The 20,676-nt window shown below is 35.2% G+C and overlaps 1 protein-coding gene across 7 annotated transcripts in view; it reads right to left on the bottom strand.

Annotated features, from left to right (window-relative positions):
- Positions 1 to 1,976: 1,976 nt before the first annotated feature.
- The window catches only part of PNPLA4 (patatin like domain 4, phospholipase and triacylglycerol lipase), a 48,621-nt gene continuing 29,921 nt past the window's right edge, over positions 1,977 to 20,676 (bottom strand). For 3 of the 7 annotated variants that reach the window (XM_081946439.1, XM_081946438.1, XM_081946436.1), the window contains exons 2-9: positions 20,355 to 20,549; positions 19,048 to 19,171; positions 11,682 to 11,866; positions 8,554 to 8,648; positions 8,233 to 8,368; positions 7,579 to 7,644; positions 5,070 to 5,222; positions 1,977 to 3,339 (exon numbers count right to left, since the gene is read on the bottom strand). In XM_081946439.1, coding sequence (XP_081802565.1) covers positions 3,208 to 3,339; positions 5,070 to 5,222; positions 7,579 to 7,644; positions 8,233 to 8,368; positions 8,554 to 8,648; positions 11,682 to 11,866; positions 19,048 to 19,171; positions 20,355 to 20,507 — 1,044 coding nt within the window. In that variant the 5' untranslated portion in view covers positions 20,508 to 20,549 and the 3' untranslated portion in view covers positions 1,977 to 3,207. Of the gene's footprint in view, positions 3,340 to 5,069; positions 5,223 to 7,578; positions 7,645 to 8,232; positions 8,369 to 8,553; positions 8,649 to 11,681; positions 11,867 to 19,047; positions 19,172 to 20,354; positions 20,574 to 20,676 lie in introns of all 7 variants that reach the window. The other 4 variants (XM_081946437.1, XM_081946440.1, XM_081946435.1 and 1 more) reach the window with 4 other exon arrangements.

Here is a 20,676-nt window from a genome sequence, read left to right on the forward strand (position 1 = left end):
CTCGAATTGGCTTCTGCAGCAGTAGGCCATAATTCTGGCGTCAATAGTATATCCAACCAATATTTCTGGGTGGAATACCTGATCAACATTTGGTTGGGTCTGCTCTGGGTCTAAAGGTTCAGCCCAGTAATACCAGTATGGCATTTGGGAGGGTTTTAGCCTAAGTTTAAGTTTACTTTATAGTCATTGCACCTCGTACAACAAAATTAAATGCCATCTTCAGTGTACATCATAAATAAGAACACTATAAAAAACACACACATCCTTCACATTTGAATTGAAAATCCCTGATACTGCATTAATATTGTACTATACAGTAGAATTCAATATAGTTACTGCTCTGGGATAGCAGCTGTTTTTCAGCCTATTTGTCCTTGCTTTTATTGTCCTGTACCATCTGCCAGATGGCAATAGTTGAAAAAAGAAGGGTGCCCAGGATGAGATGGATCTTTAAGAATGTTTTGAACTTTCTTAAGGCAGCGGGAGCGACAAAGCTCTTCCAAGGTACACAGGTGCAGTAAGTTAAGATACTCTCTCTAGTGCAGCAGAAGGTCACCAGCAATTTTTCATTCAGTTGTTGTTTCCTGAGAAGTCTCAGGTAGGATAATCTCTACTTGGCCCTCTTGGCCTCACCCTTTGAAGGTGAAGACCCCAGGTCCTTTTTTATGATAGCACCCAAAAACTTTAAACTGACTACTTGCTCCACTTGATAACCAAGGGTTGGATGTCTGATCTATTCCTTCTGTAGTCCACTTTAAGCTCCTTGATCATACTGGTGTTATGTACCAAATTATTGTCGATGAAATCAATCGGTCCACCTCATCTCGATAGGCAGACTCATCCCTCCTGGAGATGAGTCCTACTATTGTTTTATCATCTGCAAATTTAAGAATAGTATTACTGGCATGAGTGGGAAAGCAGTCATGTATATAAAAAGTATAGAGTAAGGGACTCAACACACAAACCTGTAGTGTACCAGTGTTAAGAATAAGGGCTGAGGAGGTATGATTACATAATGTGACCCTCTGAGAGCACCCAGACAGGAAATCTACAATCTAAAGGCAGATTGAATGAGAAAATCCAGGGTCCAGAAGTTTAGACACTAGTCTATGTGGAAGAATTGTGTTAAATACAGAACTAAAATCTACAAAAAGCATCCTCACTTGCTGAGCTTTTATATGTATTGGGTAGTAGAAATGGGGAGCACTGATCTGTTAACTACAACCATTCTATTTTCTTTCAATGCATAGTAAAGCACTGACAGACACAGAGAAACTCAAAAAGCTCATAAAGATTATAGCAGGATTACATTTAGTTCACTTCAAGTGGATTACAAAAATGCAAATATTCTATAATAAAAAGGGTAGGTGTCAAATTTCCAAATTAGTGTGCATTATACATGTTATACCCACAAGCCCCAGTTCAATTCATTTGTTCTTTGCTGCAATAAAAAATGTTAACCTGTGAATATGGAGAAACTGCTTATGAAGGTAAAACTTGCTTTTCAACAGTGGCATTCATAAGGATAATTTCTATATAGGGAGTCCTCAATTTACAACATTTGGGACTGGAACTTCTGTCATTCAGTGAGGCAGTCATTAAGTGAGACACACCTAATTTTGCAACTTTTTTTGTTAACAAAATCACTGCAGTTATTAGTTGACTCATAGGGTCATTAAACAAATCCAGCTATGTGTGAGGGCGATATGGCTGCGACATGTCATCCATTTGATCGCCAGATTGATTTGGTTGATCTAATTGGCTAGGCATGTCCCCTCCATGTGCGTCCCTCCCAAAGCTGTACACTCATTGGAAGACAATGACCATCCCAGACAGAAGGGGTGTACCAATCTTCGTTCAAGGGGATACAAAACTGCACTCCCGTTAGAATCTCCAAACAAGCTCCATCCAGCTTTCCTCATTGACTTTGCCTGTTGGAAACCATATGACCCGATGTCACTGCAATCGTCAAACACATGCCTGAATTATGATCATGTGACCACAGAGCGACGGAAATGTTCATAAGCCTGAAAACTGACTGTAAGTCACATTTTTCAATGGCATTGTAAATTTGAACAGTCATTAAATGAATGGACATAAGTCGAGAATAACTGTAATGGAAATAAAGAGTGAAATCTTGACTTTTATAACACCATCTTTTGGGTTTATACACAAACTGTATTCATTATCTCCACACAAATCATAGAAAAGAACAAGTTTACAATGAATTAAAAAGAACATTGCAAAACTTTTGCAATAAGAATTTATTCAAACAGTTAATTTAAAATTGATACTGTAATATTTACTATAAGTAGAATCAATACAATTCTTAAATTATGCTGACAGGAGACCTGCCACTAGAAAATCATACCCAATGGATTCCAACGGCATAGAAAGCATTTTAGGTGAAAATGCAATTTGGGCAATAGTCATTAAATCAGCAAATTACTTCCTTTGAGACAATGTTTTAAATAGAACTGAATGATGCCACTTGTTTTATTCATATTTAACAATTGTTCTGATCTATTTTCTAGGTGACTATGGCATAAACAAAAATGCAATATGTTTCATATTTTTCTTTTCTTTCTACAATGAATTTTATATGACAGAAAGGATAAATAAACTCACTGAAAGTCAACATTTTAAAATATATGTAGGCTATCTGAAAAACTAATGTAGGCTACTAATGGTAAAATACATCTGTAGATAAATGAGTTGTTAAGTTGTTTTGTTTCCCATGGTTTCATTGTAATTATAGTTCACGCTTGAGAATGCACTGGATTAAAAAAAACAAAATGAGTAAACTAATTAAGGAACACATTAATAGTATTTTTATGAAATAACACAAGTACCCAATTTTCTGCAAACTGCACATATTTATGACTTTATATGAACAAATTTAATGAGAAAAAAAATCATATTTTTAGCATTTTCACATCTGCATGAAAAATGAAAATATTAAAGCAATTGAAGTTTTGATTTTTCTTACTTTTTTCTAAGAAGCAGTTTATCTTCTATACTAAATACAATTCCACTGCATTTGAAACCCTCTACAAATTCAGGCCAGCACAATATAAAACACTTGTCTGGCATGAAATCCCAGTGACATTTTTTTGAGATAAACATAAATGGTGACATCAGCCCTTTGGGCTCAAAGATTTGCGTTGACAAGCCATCAATTTTTTATTTATTTTCATCATGCATAATCTACTCAAACCAATTTTCCTTCAATAAAAACTGTATGGCATCATCATATCCATCTTGATATAGCGATTCCATCTTCTCCTGGCTTGGTGGAAATAGAGCTTGATGAAGTCTTATAAAGTTGCCAATGGATAACTGCATTCAAGAAGGAAAAAGAAGCAGAATATGTTTTGCTTAATTAATTACATTTTGATATAATGCATTATTTCATACCAATTGTATTCTTGCATTTGCTAAGCCATAAAATGCTTTATTTTGTTAATGGCGTCTATGATATATAAATCAGGGTATCAACTTGTAAAGCATTTCCATGCCTATTGACATTGGAAGAAAGTGGGGGGAGAATTCCACACATACCTTCAACCACGGTCTATCTCAGATTTCTACAGCAGGCATGTGAGGCGTGAAATTTTACAATCTAGTACAGCACTTCGTTGGTGGATGTGATTTATGACACAGACACAGGGGAGGGGAGATACAGGGGTAAAGTTCAGCCACCATTAAATGGAAATCAGATCTGGCTCCACGACAGAAAAATGCCAAAATGTTGCTCCTAATGAATGACTGGATTTCTCTTGAACTTTATCTTGAAGCTCACAAATTAATTAGGGCATTTTTGGGAACCTCACACATGGCTTATGACTTGCAATATTTGAGGCCAATCAAATGGGTGTATTTAATAAACCATGGGGAAGCAATCATGGTTTAGTTTATTGTGAGAACCTCAGGATTGCAAGGTTTCACAAAATTTATCCAACATACAGCACTTAGATATAATTATATTAATTGGAACATTAATTAAATTGAATTCTAAAGCAAACTGGTTTTCCTAATCTAATTATTTTCACCATCCTAGAAAACTGAAACAGAATAGAGACAGTTCCAAAATGTTTTTTAAAAGATAATCAAATCTTTTGCCCCTTTTGTAACATGTGAGCCATGTTTTAAAATATTTATTGGTATGTTAAGCATATAGTTTTCATACCTATTTTTACTTGATGTACTGCCAAGGGAAAATTGCACTACAGTTATCCAGTAGTTAACTACTGAATTTTAGTGATTTGATTTTGAAGCATCAAGATCAAATTAATGAACCTGGGCCTGATGTCCTCCACCACAGAAGTGGCCAGTAATAGTTCGTCTAATGCAGGGGTGTTTTTCAGCAGCAGAGACTGGTCATGGTGGAGAGAAAGCTGACTGGAGCAAAATACAGCCATATCCTCATTGAAAACCTGTGTCAAGACTGACTTGACTTTCACCTATATTCCGCCTTGCTCTCAGCTTGACAAAGGAAAGGATGGTGGTGAATTGGAATGGCATCCAAGCATCATTAGTTCCCTTGAGACATTGTTCCCCTTTTCAAGGACACTCGGAGCAGAAGTCACAGTGTGACTGGCTGGTTTTCAACAAAATTAGCAGAAGTGATTGGTGGATGCAATGGACTGTGGGTGGCCCGAGGGGAAAGGGGGAATGAACTATGCATGCTTTTCCACAGGAAGCCCAGAGCTGATTTTGCGGGCTGGATGCATCACATGCAGGGCATAGCCAACCCAGCTTCCCGAAGGAAAAAAACATTGCAAAATATCATGTGATGGCAACATGATACCGTGAGTTTGACACCCATAGTCTAATGTCTTACACTCTTAATCTTCACTGCTATTTTTAATTAGGATTAGGACCAGATTGAAATTTCCTAGCTTTACATTATAATAATAGGGAGCTGAATATAATGTACTGTATAATAGTTCTACTATATATGCCCCAAAATAAAGACACGACAAGATTACTTTTTTTAGCACATCTTCCTAAATAACAAATAGTAATTCTAAAACTGTGGAATAAATCATTTTCCTTGCGTAACTCACCATGATATCTTGCTTTGCAACTTTAGCATAAATATCCACTCGTCCTTTGTTTTCTGGGCAAACGTCCAGCCGGCCACAAAAAGGAGAAACAGTCACAGTTCGGCCTTTTGGCAAGATAGGTAGGCCATTGGATAAGCCACCATCGATCCATTTCTAGTGAAAACAGTTATGCTCTATTAATAATTAACTGCTTTATTACCTGTCTACATACATATCTGGATACCATTTCCTGTGTCAAAACCTTGATTCTCTCAGGGAATCACAACTCTTAATCTGTATTATGCATTTTTAATTCTCTAACTTGTATCATCTGTATGTCATCTATAAAGACTTATGGCTTCAACATCTAACCTAATTTCTAGTTTTCCTTGTTTCTTCTCTATCCTATTACTTTTGGTCCTTTCTTGATGAAAACTTCTAAACCTGAACACTCTGTTGAAATATTTTATCTTATCCTTTCAAAGATTTTGTTCAAATAATGATTTTGGATTTTTTCGTCTATAGGCAAGATGGTTGCAATTATTCTTTTAAAGAGAACAGAAAGACACCGTATTTATGCATGTATCTTTTCAGGTACATAATGCTCTAAATCCGGGGTGTCCAATCTTGGCAAATTTAAGACTTGAGGACTTTAACTTCCAAAATGTCAATGCTGATGGTAGTCAAGTGGTACTGTGGCATCCAAGGTCCTTGTTATTATTGGTACTATCTTTGCTATCTTTTGCAACAGTTGTTCTACTTCTATATTAAGCTCTTTATATTTTGTGATTTTTCTCTTGTTCTTTCTCTTTTATTCTGCTGTCTCTAGGTAAAGGTAGACCTCAACTTACAACAGTTCATTTAGTAACCATTCAAAGTTACAATAGCACTGAAAAATGTGACTTATGATCATTTTTCACAATTGCAACCATTGCAGAATCCCCATGGTCACATGATTAAAATTAAGACACTTGACTGATTCATATGGTTGCAGTGTCCCAGGTCAGTGATCCCGTTTTGTGACCTTCTGAAAAGCAAAGTCAATGTGGAATGTGGATTCACTTAACTGTGATAAGGGAGGTCATAAAATGGGACAAAATTAACTTGACAGTTGCCTTCACAACAGAAATTTTGGGCTCAATTGTGGTCATGTCAAGGACTACATGTATGTCAATATTATTGTTATTATTGAAACAAAAATAAAACCCTCCCAACAAAACATTAGAGGGACATATTTTCACAACAAACCCTCACTCTTTTTCTTCTACTACACCACAGAATCATCAATTACATTTTTTTTAAAATTCTGGCACTATTTCATCCTCAGGTATTGTCTCTAGCAATTCACATATATACTATTACAAAGAAGATGATGTAGCATAATGTATAATTAAAATCTACTTAAAAGAAATCATAGAGCATGATGAAAATGTTTAGGATATATACTAAGTATTTAAACCTGTGTAACTATGGAAGTATTTGTTTTAGAGTACTATACATTGTTTCATGGATCACTGAATTTATAATCAGGATAAATGAATAGGTCTGTCTTCATTATCCCTTATGTCAGTATAAACTCCCACAACATGAAGCTCATTAAAAAAAACACTTTAAAAATCCCACTAGTATCTGGAGAACAGTAATATACTTTAGTGCACAGCATTAAACAATTTTACTCCAATAAAGAGAATCTCAGCTATTTGCAGTATGAGAGACAATGCACAAGAAAAAAAAAAACAGATGGACATACAACTGTTGGAATATTTGTAATCCAACACAGCAAACAATATAATTACTAGACTTTTAATGTCTGCACAACAAAAGGAATTTTAACATCACCATAGCTCAAAATATAGCAAGTTGTGTCTATGGCAGCATTCTCTTATGCAAAAATTTATCTAGTTCTCTCAGCCTTGTGATATACTCCAGACACGAAGCATACCCTAAAGTACTAGCTCTAACTTTATTGTGAAGTTATATGAACATATTGTTGCAAGTCTGAAAGTACATCTGTTCCTTCTTGCCTTTATAGCTCAAGAAGCTAGGGAGGGTCCCTTCTGAGACGTTTGTCACACCTCCATTTCTTCTTTGAGCTAAGCTGCCTCTTATCTGACTGTTATCTAGCCTGCAGTTCTTTCTCTTGTCTCCCAAGGTCATTCTCACAAGTACAGAAGTTACTTCCTAGGATGTTTCTAACGAAGAAAACCACCCATATTGTACTGATATTTTCGCTGCTTTAATAATAACCAGAAGTGTCAATTGCATGAGACATCTAGTATTTGATTAATTTTAACATCAGGAACATTCCATGCCATTTCAGAAGCCCATTATGAGTGATATTTTTGCCAAAGCAAGTCTTGAAGCATAACATCACATAATTGGTTTTTAAGGCCATAATTCTTCAAAGGTGACATGTTAATACAAGTTCTTAAAAAATCAGATAGTGATGATCAGCCTAATTGATATGAGGATTTTTTGCAGCATGCATAAAAAACACATTATCCAGAATAAGAACTCTAATTATACAGACCTGTCCTTTATAATCCACTGCATTTATTCCTGCATAAAGAGGAATAAAACTGCTGGCTAACAAAGCCTAGAAAACATAGGAAAAATATGCATAATTCTTATCTTATTTTCTTAATTGAGGAGAAATACTGAATAATAACAATTCTATTTTAACTCTTCTTTCAGACAATACAATTTATAATTATCAAATAATGCACATGTGGCTAGATGGGAGTGAAGAGAAAAGATTAGATTCATTTTAGAGTTAAAATCCAGGTAATCCCATTTGTCTACAATGTAAGATATATATTTTTTAATGTTTTCTGTCAGTCCTGGACCAAGCCACCTATATTATCTTAGCATGAGACTTTAAAGAGAAACATCTATGGGTGTGACTCGCTTAACAACTTATTTGCTTAGCAATAGAAATTCTGGTCTCAATTTTGGTCATAAGTTGAGGACTACCCATAAAGGCCAATTGTTAAGATTTCCAAGACAATTACGTCATGAATTTCTGCCTATAAATATGTCAACAGTCTTCATTTTTAAAGCAAGGGAGCTGTTCAAGTGAGGAACATGAAGAGCTTGCAGGCCAAAACTAATAAAACTTAAACTCTTAAGACCTTGGAGACAACTGGGTGATTTCACTTATAGGAGTAATATCCAACTTTCCTACCTTAACAAGATCTTCCCTGGAGGCAAAATGTGAAAGCAAATAATTTTTTCCATTCTTAGTACTAGTGACTGATATAAAGAGGCGATTTTCTGCTATCTCATGGGCATTAGGGGGGAGGATTGAATCAATGTAGCCACTATGGAAAAAAACAAAGTAAATATTAGTCCATTTTAATAATTAAACAACTTCTAAATAATTTAGAAATACACGAATGCTGCATTTCTCTATAGTAACTATCACAAATGCAGTATCTCTGATGTACCATTTATTGGAGAATTTAGAGAAAACCAAATTTGGCAGAATAATAATTTACAATCTTACCTAAGTTTTGTCATGAGATCATAACCAGGTGTTAGTGGTCCAAAATAGAGTCTTCTGGTATCTTCAGCAAGTTGGTAGGTAATATTTGTACATTTCTGAAAAAAGATTCAACAAATGTAAACACAGCTCCTCTCAACACGTTAATTCAATTACGTGAAACATTTAACTGACTTTTTAACATATGTATGCATACGGATACGGATAAATAGACAGATAACAGGAATGTCATTTGGGGAAGGCTTGTTTTGTTTATACACTCCAAATCTTTAAAATGCTACATATTAATAAGCAGGCTTCCTAATTACAATTCATTTCAGAAAACTTAACTGTGAGCCCTTATGATTGGACCTCTGTTTAATAAAAGAAAAATCATACAACTAAGAAAATATGTAGCCTCAAATAGAGAAGGGTCCAAAATCATGTTACTACAGTACTCTACTCTTTCACTGGTTAAATAATTATTTTTAAAACTTTTTAGTGAAGTTCCTATGATTAAAAAAAGGTGTCTATCCTACATATACCTTATATGTATATGCATTATGAGCTTTTAGAATAGTCTCTTAGAAACCCCATGTATCAAAGTATTAGAACACAGGTGTGAATAGTGCCGTGTTACCAATATTGATAAACGAAGCAAAATTCATTATGTTCCTACCCTCAGGAGGCATCATAATTTTAATGAAAGTTATCATATTACTGAAGCTAAGTAAATGAAAATCAACATGGAAGCAAAGAAAGACTTCTGAAACATGCTAAGAATTGTGGTAAAGAAAAAGAAAAGCTACAGAGACTTGGAAAAAAAGACGGGCTTATATTACTTTTATAATGTACAGTTTATAAGGTGTAAATATTGCCAGTAAATTATCCATTTATGGAACTATAAACTTATATATTTTGATTCCTACTTGACCACTTCATAGACTGATGGTAAATACAGGTAGACATATTCCTTTTTTTTTTTTTTTTGTAATTCTTATTTGTCTCATAATGTTTCAAATGATGATAAGAATACATCAAAAGCTGCTAATTTATTTCCATTGAACTAAGATCTACTTTAATTATGCCTAATTTTTTGTCCAGCTATAGTGTAGTTTCTGAACTATAAAGGATTAGGATGAGCAGAAGAGATCCTGGAATTTATGGAAAGAATCAAACAGTTTTAAAGCAAAGAAAACTGCAGGTGACAATGTTTAGTTATTTTAATACCACAGACTTTCAATATATAATTTATTAAGATAAATCCTCATTAAAATGCAAAACTAGCTAACAGCTGCAGGTAGCATATGGGCAATCCTGATGGTGCTGGAATTAAAGTTGGTTAAACAACAGTGATTTTCACCATTGACTTCTCAAACTCTTAAAAGAATGTGACCAGGTAGCTACAGTAGCCTTAGTTGAAATATGGCCTAGAGATAAAAGCATGGTCATCTGATTTATAAGTTAACTGTAAACAATAAGCTCAGTGCATAAATCCTGATCAGGATACTAGCTAGGCTAGTATAAAACCAGGCAATATACTAAGTTAACGAAATACAAAATAAATAAAATTGTATTGTAACCTCTAGAACAAAGTGAAGATACTATGCAGATACTTCCCAAGTTATACAACCCAATTTTTGGGAAACAATTCCATTCCCAACTTCACTTGCACACAAACACACACCACTCTTAGAATCAAGCCTTGCTCTCTAAGAAGCTACCTCCACTTTTTGTCACTTACCTGCCCTCCTTGCTACAGTTGTTCATTCTACCACAAACACTTAGGATATACAAACATTTCTTAAAACCTAGGATTTGTAATAGCAAATCCTATTAATAATCCTAATAGCAAATTTGTAATTGCCACATAGGTTGGAAATTATCGCCAAACAGTATAGAATTGTTGTCAACTGCACAGACTCACTTTCCGTGACTTTGTGGCTTCCCTTATAAATTCAATATTTAATATTAATAACACATCCTAGCACATATAAAAGGCTTTTCATCCACATTTAATAGATGGTGAAGGAAGAGCAGCACATGCTGTTGCCACACCTATTTCAATCATATTAGTCATATCAGTCCTATTAGCAGACAACTCTTACTCAGAAATATCTCAGTGACCATTAACATTTCCCTATATATGATAGTTGCATCAGGCAATTACCTAATTTACTCCACAGGTAGACATGGAACTTATCAGGACTGTGATGAGTTAATGGTTAACAATTGTCAGTATATACTGGAATCTGCCCTTCATAGTGTTTAAGTTGTGACATGACTGGTCAGTTATGATTGATACAAATTTACACATTCTGCAGCAATTGTACAGCAAATCACCATAGTCATTAAACAAATCCGCAGTTATGAAGCAAACACTGCAGTCATTAAGCAAACAAATGTTTTCCTGTGGGCATGGTTTTGCTAAAAACTTCAAGTGCCAATTTTTGGCAAGACTGCTGTAAAACATCATCACCTGATGGTAGGAATGCTGCAAACAGCCATAAATGCAGCTCTATTGCTGAGCACATAAGGTTCAATGACTGCAGGGGGACAGCACAACCGTTGGAACAACAAATCTGGGTCATAAGTGATGCCAAGTATGTACATCATCACTTCGAGCAGTCACTAAGTGACTGGTTTTAATGAAGGACTACTTGTAGCTTGCTTAATGGTGGTACCTGAAAATAAATCTAATTTTTGTTTTGCAGAACAAGTTAATACTGCAAATTTACAAGCCACAATAACTGGTTTAGCCAGATGTGCCATGTCAAAATTAACCAGTTCATATTATAACTTATGGTGTTAACATTATATCTTAAGGTGTTATATCATAACATCATGTTTTTTTTAAAAAATCTGTAGAAATAACAACCTTGTTTCTAATCTTCATCATTGTAATCTTTCTTATTTCTTAAAATTCGTAGCCAAAGGCAAAATAAAATACATCTGCAAATGCAAATTAAAATGAGTGAAATCAATTTGTTGTTGCAGTTTTCTCCTCCATAAAGTGTCTTTGCTAACACAATTAAACACATCCTGCGGTTTTGTAACCAGACATTGGTCTTATTTTCAAAAGCTTAGCTGAAATCATCCAAAGCAGGTAGACTTAAGGCGTGTTTTCAAGATTACAAGTTCTTCACAATTACCTCAATACTTTCTGGCACTGTTAAAAGAACAGTGGCAGTCAAAGCTCCTGAAGATGCTCCTGCAAAGGCCTTCACAACCTTCAATAACTTCTTACCATGTCTGCAAAGAGCAGATGCTGCCCCCAAGTGGTAGATCCCCAGAAAGCCAGAGGCTGCAAAGGATAAATTGAGATGTTTCATCTTTGCTGTGGAAAGGAAATTTCAAAAGGAAATAGTTAAGATTTCCCAAGCATTTTCTTCAAAATATTACATATATTAGACTAAATTAAAACTGAACAGAGATATAGTGCATTCAGAAAGTATTCAGACCCCCCTCCACTTTTGTCAATTTTGTTATGCTGCAGCCTGATTCTACAGTTGTTGAAATTCATTTTTTTTCTCATTAATCTACACTCAGTACCCAATAATGACAAAATGAAAACACAATTTTAGAAATCTTTGGAATTTTATTAAAAAGAAAATATTACATTGGCATAAGTATTTTGTTGAAGCACCTATGGGAACAATTACATTCTTGAGCCTTTTTTGTGTATGATGTGATAAACTTTGCTGGATTGGGGGATTTTCTGCCATTCTTCCTTGCAAAATCTGTCAAACTCAGTCAGGTTGGATGGCAACCATTGGAAGACAGCCATTTTCAGGTCCTTCCAGACATGTTCAATAGAGTTATGTCAGGGCACTGGCTGAGCCACTCTAGGACATTCACAGAGTTGCCCCTAAGCCATTCCTGTGTTGTCTTGGTTGTGTACTTAGGATCATTGTCATGTTGGAAAGTGAACCTTCAGCTCAGTCTGAGATCCTGAGCACTGTGGTACATGCTGTCAACTGTCCAGTTGGCGAATCCAGAAAAAGAAACTCCTGGGACATTATTTTACTAAGAGTATAAACTTTACTGAATAAATCCACATTGGCACAGAAACAAAATCAGCTCTGGGCTTCCTGTGGAAAAGCATGCATAGTTCATTCCCCCTTTCCCCTCGGGCCACCCACAGCAAATTGCATCCACCAATCACTTATGCTAATTTTGTTGAAAACCAGCCAGCCACACTGTGACTTCTGCTCCGAGTGTCCTTGAAAAGGGGAACAATGTCTCAAGGGAACTAATGATGCTTGGACACCATTCCAATTCACCACCACCCTTTCCTTTGTCAAGCTGAGAACAAAGCGGAATATAGGTGAAAGTCAAGTCAGTCTTGACACAGGTTTTCAATGAGGATATGGCTGTATTTTGCTCCAGTCAGCTTTCTCTCCACCATGACCAGTCTCTTGTTGCTGAAAAACACCCCACAATAAGATCCTGCCACCATTGCACTTCACTGTTGTGATGATATTGGGTAGGTGGTGCCTGATTTCCTCCAGACATAACGTTTAAAATTGAGGCCAAACAGTTCAATCTTGGTTTCATCTGACCAGAAAATCTTGCTCCTCACAGTCGGAGAGTTTTCAGGTGTGTTTTGCAAACTCCAAGTGGGCTTTCGTGTGTTTTTACTCAGAGGCTTCTGACTAGCCACTCTTATCATAAAGCCCAGATCAGTGGAAAGCTGCAGTGATGGTTGTCCTCTTGGAACTCTGTCCCATTTCCACCCAGGATCTCTGCAGTTCAGACTGACTGACCATCAGGTTCTTGGTCACCTCTATTATTAAGGCCCTTCTCTCCCGATTGTTCAGTTTGACCAGGCAACCAGCTCTTGGAAGAGTCCTAGTTGTGCCAAACATCTTCCATTTGAGAATTATGAAGGCCACTGTGCTCTTAGGAACCTTCACTGCAGCCTAAATGTTATTGTAGACTTCCCCAGATCTATGCCTTGCAATAATCCTGTCTCTGAGCTATGCAGGCAGTTCCTTTGACCTCATGGCTTTGCTCAGCTACAGTATGTATTGTCAGCTGTGAGGTCTTCTATAGAGAGGTGTGTGCCTTTCCAAATCATGTCCAATCAATTTAATTTACCACAGATAGACTTCAATCAAGGTGTAGAAACATGTCAGCACCGCTCAAGAGAAATGGGAGGCACCTGAGCTAAATTTCAAATGTTGCAAAGGGTCTGAATACTTATGCCAATACTATATTTCAGTTTTGTTTTTTTTATACATTTACAGACATTTCTAAAAGTGTGTTTTCACTTTGTCATTATATGGCACTGAGTATAGATTAATGAGGAAAAAATGAATTTCAACAACAGCAGAATCAGGCTGCAACGTAAAAAAAAATGACAAAAGTGAAGGGGGTCTGAATACTTTCTGAATGCACTGTAGGTTGTGGTTTATCATTAGGGATAATATTTTCTATCACAATATGTTGGTTTGTGTGCTATTATTAGGTTAAGAGGTATGTTTTCTGTCTCCAATTAACAGCTGGTACTTGGAGGAGATGGAAGAACACATTATAGATAATGTTTTAAATAAACCAGTGGTAACTATTTCAGGTCATATAAGTCAAGGGAGAGGAAACGACTTAATCATAAATTTTGATTAACATAGCTCCACTAATATGGCTATAGATTATCTTTGAAAATCACCAAAATAGGTACTCTGGACTTTCCTAATTCCTTGCAATTTAAGTAACTAATTTAAAATAGTGCATAATGGACATTTATTGCAATGCATCTTTTTTTCAGGATTCAACTAATTAAGTGGAAAATTTACAGTGTAAGGTATCTCAGCACTCATTTCAAAGTAGTAAATATTACCACAGCAAAAAAATGAGATGCCAGGGGATGCTAGTTTGCACATTCAGCCATATGATTAGCCTATTTGGATGGAGAAAAAACCCCACAAATACATGAGAACTGGTAGCAAAAGACTCTAAAGAAAGCATTAAAATATATTAAGTAATCAGCATACAACATAATGAGTACAGCTATAGTTTGGAACAAAAGAAAATGATTCTTCTGATGCAATGTTTGATATTTCCATTTCAGGATAAATTGGAGATACTTTGCATAAACTGATTTACCACTGAGGATTTTATTGATGGTGTCTGGTGTATATTTTTTTAATGAAAAGACAAGACTAACATGTATACTCTGATTCATAAGCATTCATATTATCAGCAAAGAAACTGAAATGGTAAATGAATGAATGAAGAAATCTGAGGTTAGTGCTTAGATTTTTGCTATTATTGGCTAAAAAAAAGGTTTTTCATATAATCTGCTTAACATTTCTAATATTTCTGAACTCTTTAGGGTTTTCTGATTTTTCCAAATATTTGCATTGAAATATATCACTTTATGAAGGACCAATACAAAGGGAGCATGAATAACATCAATATTTAATGGCTTTTTTATTTATTGCATAAACAAAAAAATAAAAATAATGTGCCAGGATGAAAAGTTTCAATTGGCAATAATCACGCCTTGGATAAACCTCATTGGCTATGATATTGCCACTGCACAAAGCTACATACATACCAGGATGAAAAAAGAAACTTCAAAGTTCATTCAATTCAATTAAGATTTCTATTGGCAGGAAAAAAATACTTCATTAAATCATCAGTTCTGCCATGTTGTATGTTTTAGAAAGACAGTGAACAAAGATGGATCAAAATTGACCTTTCAGATAAATACTTTATTTTTAGGATGTAAATCCATATGAAGAAGTGGATGGCAATCATAATAGTGCAAAAATCAGGGGGGGGGGGGGATTCATACACAACTGTTCATAGACAACTCACTATATGCAGCATCCTATCTACTTGAATTAGTGTTCATATAGCAAAATTCAGTAGTACATGAGAGCAACTGTTTATTGCACATGCAATAGTACAAACCATTGTGAAATTCTACAGAAAATAACAAAATTTATAAAATGCATCATCAAGAAAGAGACAGTAGTAATAGGTTAATGACATATAATTCCATTTTCAATTGGGTAAACAGAATAATGTTGGTGAGAGATTAATAGAATTTTTCAAAGAGAATTCTTCAGTTCTTCAATACTAACTTCAAAGTCCATATAAATGGACATCACTGGATACACAACACTGGCAATAAATCAACTACATAAGAGGAAACAGAAGATGAAGAAATAGAATTCAGTCAGCCAGGCCTATTTCAGTTGCAGGTAATGAAATAACTGTGTGTGTCAGCGTGAGAGTGTCTGAAGTATATCAAACTATCAAATAAGTATGATAAACTTGGCAAATATGCATTAAAGAGAATAGATATAGATTTTACTATAGAAGTCTAGTCTAAATATAAGATTGAGATACAGAACAAATTCAGTATGCTTAGAATAACTAAGTTGGAAGGGACCTTGGAGGTCTTCGAGTCCAACCCCCTGCTTAGGCAGGAAACCCTATATCACTTCAAACAAATGGTTATCCAATCTCTTCTTTAAAACTTCCAGTGTTGGAACTTTTATAACTTCTGGAGGCAAGTTGTCCCACTAATTAATTGTTCTAACTGTCAGGAAATGTCTCCTCAGTTCTAAGTTGCTTCACTCCTTGATTCCGACCATTGCTTCTTGCCATACTCTCAGGTGGTTTGGAGAATAGTTTGATTCCCTCCTTTTTGTGGCAGCCCCTGAGATATTGGAATAGTGCTATCATGTCACCCCTAGTCCTTCTTTTCATCAGATTAGACATACCCAGTTCCAGCAACCGTTCTTAATTCACATGAATCTGAGGAGTTATGGAAAGAAATAATAAAACAAAAACTGTAGCAGAAACAGATATTGCCAAATTTCAAACATGGAAGAGAAAAAACGAATGAGACGTACATATTCTTTATAGCAAGCCAGGTTCCAACTTGCTTTTGGAGGGTTGTGGTGATAAAAATAGCATCTTTACATTATGCCTTGAATAATGTATCAATAAAATACACAAAGGATGGCTAATGAAGACAACAGAAAAAGCTTTATTACTACAGCATGGGTTTTTATTGTGTAATCTACATTAGGAAATGGAATATATTATGGCTAGTTTGTGTGCCAGAATACCTGCTACTATAAGGACTGTTCAGAAGAATAAAAACTCCTATTATAAGAAATAAAATGGAAAAACAAAGCAGATTGCCAAAAAAAATATGGGCAAAGCTGGCTATTGTTCCTATATCTGCTTATTGTATACAATGGTACCTCAGTATTCACCATTAATCGGTTCCAGAAGGCATGGCAAGTGCTAAAAATGAGTATCAAACAAACCATGTGACTTACCACATGACCCTTTGTTTCAGCTGGGAAGGACATCCTGTCCATCCCTTTTCCTATGTCAGCAAAAAAAAAAGACCCAGCATGGGTGACTTCCTGTCCACCCTCTGGGGCTGTCCCCTGCTTCCTTTTGCAGCAACCTTCCTGAAATAGCTGACTTCCTGTCCATTCTCTGCAGCCATCCCTCTCTTCCTATTGCAGTGCGTCAAGTACCAAACAAACGAGTACTGGGACAACATTTTCACATCAAAATGTACCAAATTTGACAATTTTTGAAGCAGTCGAATATGAATCCAAAGTAAGCATCCAAAGCATAGTGGAGTACTGAGGTACCACTGTACATTATAAGACTGAGATTGGAACAGTTTACACAGTGGTGGAACTCAATTTTTTTTACTACCAGTTCTGTGGGCATAGCTTAGTGGCATGGCATGACTTGGTGGGCGTGGTAGGGGAAGGATACTGTAAAATCTCCATTCCCACCCCACTCCAGAAGAAGGTTACTGCAAAATCCCCATTTCCTCCTGATCAGGAGGCGGAGAATAGATGGGGGCGAGGACAGTCAGAGGTGGTATTTACCGGTTCTACGAACCACTCAAAATTTCCACTATTGGTTCTCCAGAACTGGTCAGAACCTGCTGAATACCACTTCTGAGTTTACAGTGAAATCAAAATAGGAGGCTGAAATGCTATCTGAAATATATGAACATTATTTTGTTAAGCCAAAGTGAATTATACAGTAGTTCCTTTTAAAAGAAAAATTAAAAATATGGATTTATATCAATTATTAACGAAGATAATAATCAACTTGCATCTCTCCTGAACTTTCCCAAATAATCCCAATTTCTGTTTTTCTTTCTCTTGTCCATGTTCACTAACGCCATAAGCAGTGCCACAAAAAGACACAGTGCAGACTTTTCTCCAAATAGACTGAGTATGAGATTAAAGACACTTATGATAATCATTATAGCAGCCATTGAACCCAATAGAGAAAATTGCCAAATTCACAGAAATTCCACCATCTCTTAATCCACCTCTTCTTATTGCACATACTGCAACAAGCTAAAATCAGTTACCATTGGCACCCAATCCACAACACACCCAGCCTTGGCGGCATATTAATATATCCATCCCATTTCATTTATTTATAAAAATATGTTAAGTTATACATCACATCCAATATTTTATTTCTTTATCAAATTGATTTGGTAAAAATTTAAAAAATACACTCTATCTACTATTTAGTAAAGAATAATGGATGCCATTTATTTGTGTTAATTTCAACTCACTTCATGGAAATTTGGGGTTCTTACGGAAAAAAAAAGTGGAAGGATACCAATGCTTTTGACTGCATCTGTATCTCTAGTATGGCTCCTTCTAAGCCAAAACCATGTAAATCATTCAGAGACTTAATGAGATGTGATCACCTAAACCAATAGTATGGTTCAGTGATGAAAAAATGTCAATGTAATCTTAGGCTTAGATCATAGAAATAACAAACTATTGTTAGGTAAATGAAAATAAAATGTGCACAGGTAGACTCTGAGTCCTGAACACTTGAGAGGGGATGTACTTACTACTTTCAAAAGATCTACCAATGGCATAATCATATTTAGATTCCATGTCAATACCGAGAAAAAAATGGAGCTAGAAAAAGGCTGGGCCACCACGATAGGTGCCATTATATTTTCTTTCCTTTTTTAATTACATGACAAAGCTATTCTGTGCTTATTTCATGTCATCTAGACAAGATGTTGTTCTAAATATTATATTTTAAAGAAGCAGAAGTGAAATGAAGATTGGGTAGGCCTCTTCCATAAGGCATGCAACCAACTTTCATTAGAAGCAAAGATTAAAACCAATAAATATACTTGCAATACACATACACACACAACTCCCAGAAGCATTTTAACAGTAAGACTTGTTCAAAAGAACAAAGTTTTAAGCTTTATTTTTACCTCCACTACTGCTGTTTACTATGAGTACCCTACACATTTAATAAATAATAATCTCTAATGAATCATACCCTGTAAACATTTTCCTTTCAAAAGTTGATTTTCCAGTCCAATGGAGCATTAAACCATAACCAATTACAGCATTCCTAAGAGATCTCTAAAACCCCAATTTCAAGAGAGAGCCTGATCAGAAAATTCAAGTGAGATAAACATTGTCTATAAGATGCTACTTTAAAAAAAATAGTAGGAAAAAGGCTGCTTAATACCTTCCATCTCAAGATGCCTTCCACCATCTAGTGACTTGGATGATTTCTTATTTACTTTATTTCCTTCTTTTACATTGAGATTAGTTCTCATATCCGTTATGAAACATGTATTCTGAGAAGATACCTATGCATGTCATAAGAAAATTAATACCAAAAAATAAATTTAAAAAGTGGTCACATATTTTACCAGTAGAAAATAATCACTAATTTCCAAAAATAAGAGTACAGATTTGGTTTACCTCTCTATATGGAACCATTTTCTACCGATCAGTTCCAAACTAAATTATATTTTGTTTTCTGAATGACCCACTGCTATTGTTAGAAACAAGAATTGGAAAATCTTGACATCAAAATTAATTTCCCATTCACAACAATGTTCATCTGGAGTAGACATATTTGCCTAGTCTCAGCTCAAATATAGAATAAATCCTATCTGTGATCTAACAAGGAAAAAAGGCCCCTCGTTACCTACCCAGAGCCTTCATACATGTAAATTACAGTATTTCATACCATAATTGCCATTAAATTGTGAAATAGTAGCCTTACAAGTAGAGCATACGTAATTGTAGTATAATGCTTTTTACTTCTTACATCTCAAGAACCCAATCCAGGTGTTCACAGAATCAACAGTATTAAAAGGCACTGAAAGGTCAAAGAGTACACATAACCTGAAATATGTATTCATATTTTATTCTAAACTTCTGCATTCGGGAAATGTTTTTAAGGAATTGTAGTAGAATTGTTTGGATATAATTGTAGAATTGTTTGGATATAATAATTATGGACTTTTTTTGTTATGGCTTCCCCATGCACCCCCCAAAAAAGCAAAGATCCAGAGAATATATGTTTTATATATGTCCATTTTAAAGATTAAGGTTGCATAAACAGAGACCAATCCCATGAAATCCCATCAAACAGCGCAAACTATTCTGACAATCTTGAAATATTTCCACTTTAAGCATTTTTTTTTCATTTCCATGTACCTGTGAGATGATTCACCAAATAAAACATGGGTTTCCAAGAATACTCTTATAATTCATTTTCTAGAAAAGTAAATTTCACACAAATGATAATTTATATAAATTAATAAAAATATATTTCCCCCCTCCTACAGGACTCCTTGCATACTATGTACTCAAAAATTAAATGTATGCATTTATTAGGCCACATTTTAGAGGGTAAAAGTTTTTCAGAAAGCCTTCACAACCCAATAAATTTAACATGACATTCAGAATTGGTCGAATATTTGAGAATCCAATAATTAAAATTTCTTATTCTTTCACATGAAGATAAGAATTAATACTTACACTGCATGTGGATAAAAGATGAAAAGCTTGTAAAACATAACACTGATCAGATTTCTCAAAACTTTTGACTCTACATAGAGAATTGTGCAATCCAACTTGCTTCAACTGCAGCCTCTGTCTTAGGGATCTATATATCCTTTTGGTAGCCCACATGCCTTTAAATGAGTCCAGTTTATAGAATATGAATCTTAGTGCCTATCAGGAAAAAAGAATGAGGCACTTAAAGGAGTATTAGAAATGTTATTTAGGAAGGATACAAACATGACATTCTTGGTTTTTCTGATAACAAACAATTGAAATTTACCTGGTCAGGTTAACAAAA

This window comes from Natrix helvetica (genome assembly GCF_964273705.1).
Source record: "Natrix helvetica genome assembly, chromosome: 3".
NCBI classification, from domain to species: domain Eukaryota; kingdom Metazoa; phylum Chordata; class Lepidosauria; order Squamata; family Natricidae; genus Natrix; species Natrix helvetica.